Source organism: Fonticula alba (genome assembly GCF_000388065.1).
Source record: "Fonticula alba strain ATCC 38817 unplaced genomic scaffold supercont2.4, whole genome shotgun sequence".
NCBI lineage: Eukaryota > Rotosphaerida > Fonticulaceae > Fonticula > Fonticula alba.
The window spans coordinates 347910-350096 of NW_009242974.1; the positions used below are offsets into that span (position 1 = coordinate 347910).

The 2187-nt window shown below is 72.8% G+C and overlaps 1 protein-coding gene across 1 annotated transcript in view; it reads left to right on the forward strand.

Moving 5' to 3' along the window:
- Positions 1 to 2075: 2075 nt before the first annotated feature.
- The window catches only part of H696_02623 (hypothetical protein), a gene marked incomplete at both ends in the record, with an annotated part of 5069 nt that continues 4957 nt past the window's right edge, over positions 2076 to 2187 (forward strand). Inside the window, one exon of the mRNA XM_009496534.1 lies at positions 2076 to 2134. Coding sequence (XP_009494809.1) covers positions 2076 to 2134 — 59 coding nt within the window. The remainder of the gene's footprint in view (positions 2135 to 2187) is intronic.

Consider the following 2187-nt stretch of genomic DNA (forward strand, 5'->3'; position numbering starts at 1 on the left):
CCCCCTCGCCCCCGGAGAGAGTCGGGTGCGCGGGGTGAGGGACGCATGTGCCCTCCACACCTGGGGGGGGCAATATTACACCAATCAAGGTCCCCGTGCAAACAGAGGCGGCCGACGCGTCTGCCCGGTGGTGGTGGTGGTGGTGGTGGTGGCGGCGGTGGTGATGGCCAGCCTCGCAGGCTCTTTTCTCGGCGCCTTCGCCCCGCCTCCCCCCTCGGAGCATGGGCATGCCCCCCTTGGGCGGGGCCACCGCGTCGGCCCGCAGCCGGGCTGGGCGAGCGCGGAGGGGCCGAGGGGCCTGGGGGGGGCTTTCAACCGCTCGAAGGGCCCGAGCCGGGCTTCACAGGAGCAGCCCCTCTCCCCCGTGCAATGTGCGGGGGCGCTCGCGCGGGGAGGTTCGGCCCAGCATGCATCAGCCGCGGCGCCCGGAGAATGCCCGATTTGATACCCCCTGCTGCGCGGCAAGAGCTTTGGGGCCCCCGAGGGAAAGGGGCTCGCCGGCGCCTTGCAAGATCTTTGCCCGGCGGCCCGCCCAACATGAGAGGGCGATGCCCTCTCGCAAGGTTGCCCGCGCGCGCGCGCGCGCGCGTGTGTGTATTTATCCCCGAGAGGTCTCCCCTCCACGGTCAGGGGAGCCAACGTGCCTTGGGGGGCGGGGGGGTTGCGTGCCGGCCGCCATCAACATCCCGGCACGCGGGGGCGCTCGGTCGGGCCGGGCGCCGTGTCCGCCGGCGCGACCGAGGGTGCCCCGATTCCGGGCCTCGAACATGCCCGCGGTGCCCCAGGGGCTTGTGCGTGCGCTGCCCGCTTCCTGCGTGTCTCTTTCTCCCTCTCTCCCTCTCTTGTGCCTCTCGCAAGGCATTCCTCCCCGGGGGCGGTGGGCGCCGTCCGCCCGCCCTCCCCCCCTCCCTTCTGGCCAGACCACCGAGGACCGTGTGCGTGTATCTTGGAGGCCTTGATCCCGAGGACGCCGGGGTCGTGGCTTTGTACTCGACCGCCTGGCCCCCCGCGCCCAGCCCCCTCCCCCCCCGGAGGACGGGATGCCTTCCGGCCCGCACACACAATGGCCCGTAGATGAGCCCCTTCGCGGGGGTGTGGGGAAAAAACCGGCAGACCATCAGCCCCCCCCCCCCGGGGCAGGGCAGCTGGCACATCTCACACAGCGTGCGCCGGTATCCCCCCCCCCCCTCCCGCCCGCCCACCGGTGCAGGCGCGTACCCGTGTAGCGCGCCGTTCGCGGCCCGGGGGCAGGGAGGCGGGTCTCTCAGGCTGGGGAGGGGGGCGGCGGCAGCGGGGCATTTTGCGCGGCGGTGGTGCGGGCGGAGGTGTTCTTTGTTTGTATCACAGCCTGCCGGCCAGTGCCCAGCTTTGGCGAGCTGGCCGTCTCGGCGCCCGGGCGTGCGCGCACCCCACATTGGCCCTCTCGCGCCGGCGGTGAAAACGCGTCATATCGCCAGTGAGCTCCCTGTCGATGGCTGGCGAAAGGCCCCCCCCCCCCCGGGTACCACCAGTGCGGCAGGCCTCCGGGAGCGTGGCCGGCTTTTCGGCCGCCCCGGTGCGTGTGAGCCCCCCCCCCCCCCCAACGGGGGGAGGTAGTGTGAGGGCCGTCTGATGCGCCGAGCGAACGCCGAGGGTATGCTTGCGGCAGCGCCCGGCGCAGTCCGGCAATTTATGGCCCCCGCCCGTGTGCGCCAGACACATGTGCGGGCGGGGGCCGAGTCGCTGGGACGGCAGCGCCTCCCCGGCCGCCTCCCCCCCCCCCCCGGCCTCTCTCCGGCAGCCACCCCTGGGTGGGCATTTTTTCAGGTACCCCATCGGGTAAGGCCCTTGGCCTTTGGGGCGAACCTTCCCCTGCGAGCTGGGGAGGGTGCGGGGGCAGGCACGCGCAAGCACAGACCTGTCCCTCCCCCTGCCCCTCCGCCGGGGGGGGGGGGGAACGGCTAGCGGCTTCCCCCCCGCGCACCCACACAATAATAAACTTGAGGCCCTCACGCAACCCCCGAGGGCGCGTGTCTGTGTGTGCGCATTCACCCCGCCGCGTCTGCGTCTCGGCCGTTCACCTTCTCGAGCGAGCAATGGACCGACGCGGTACATGGGGAGCCGAGGCCGTCAAACACCGGCGGGAGCCTGCGCAGTCGGTGGTCAAGCGCCGGCACGCCGCCCCGCCTACGGGGAGCGGGGGGGGGG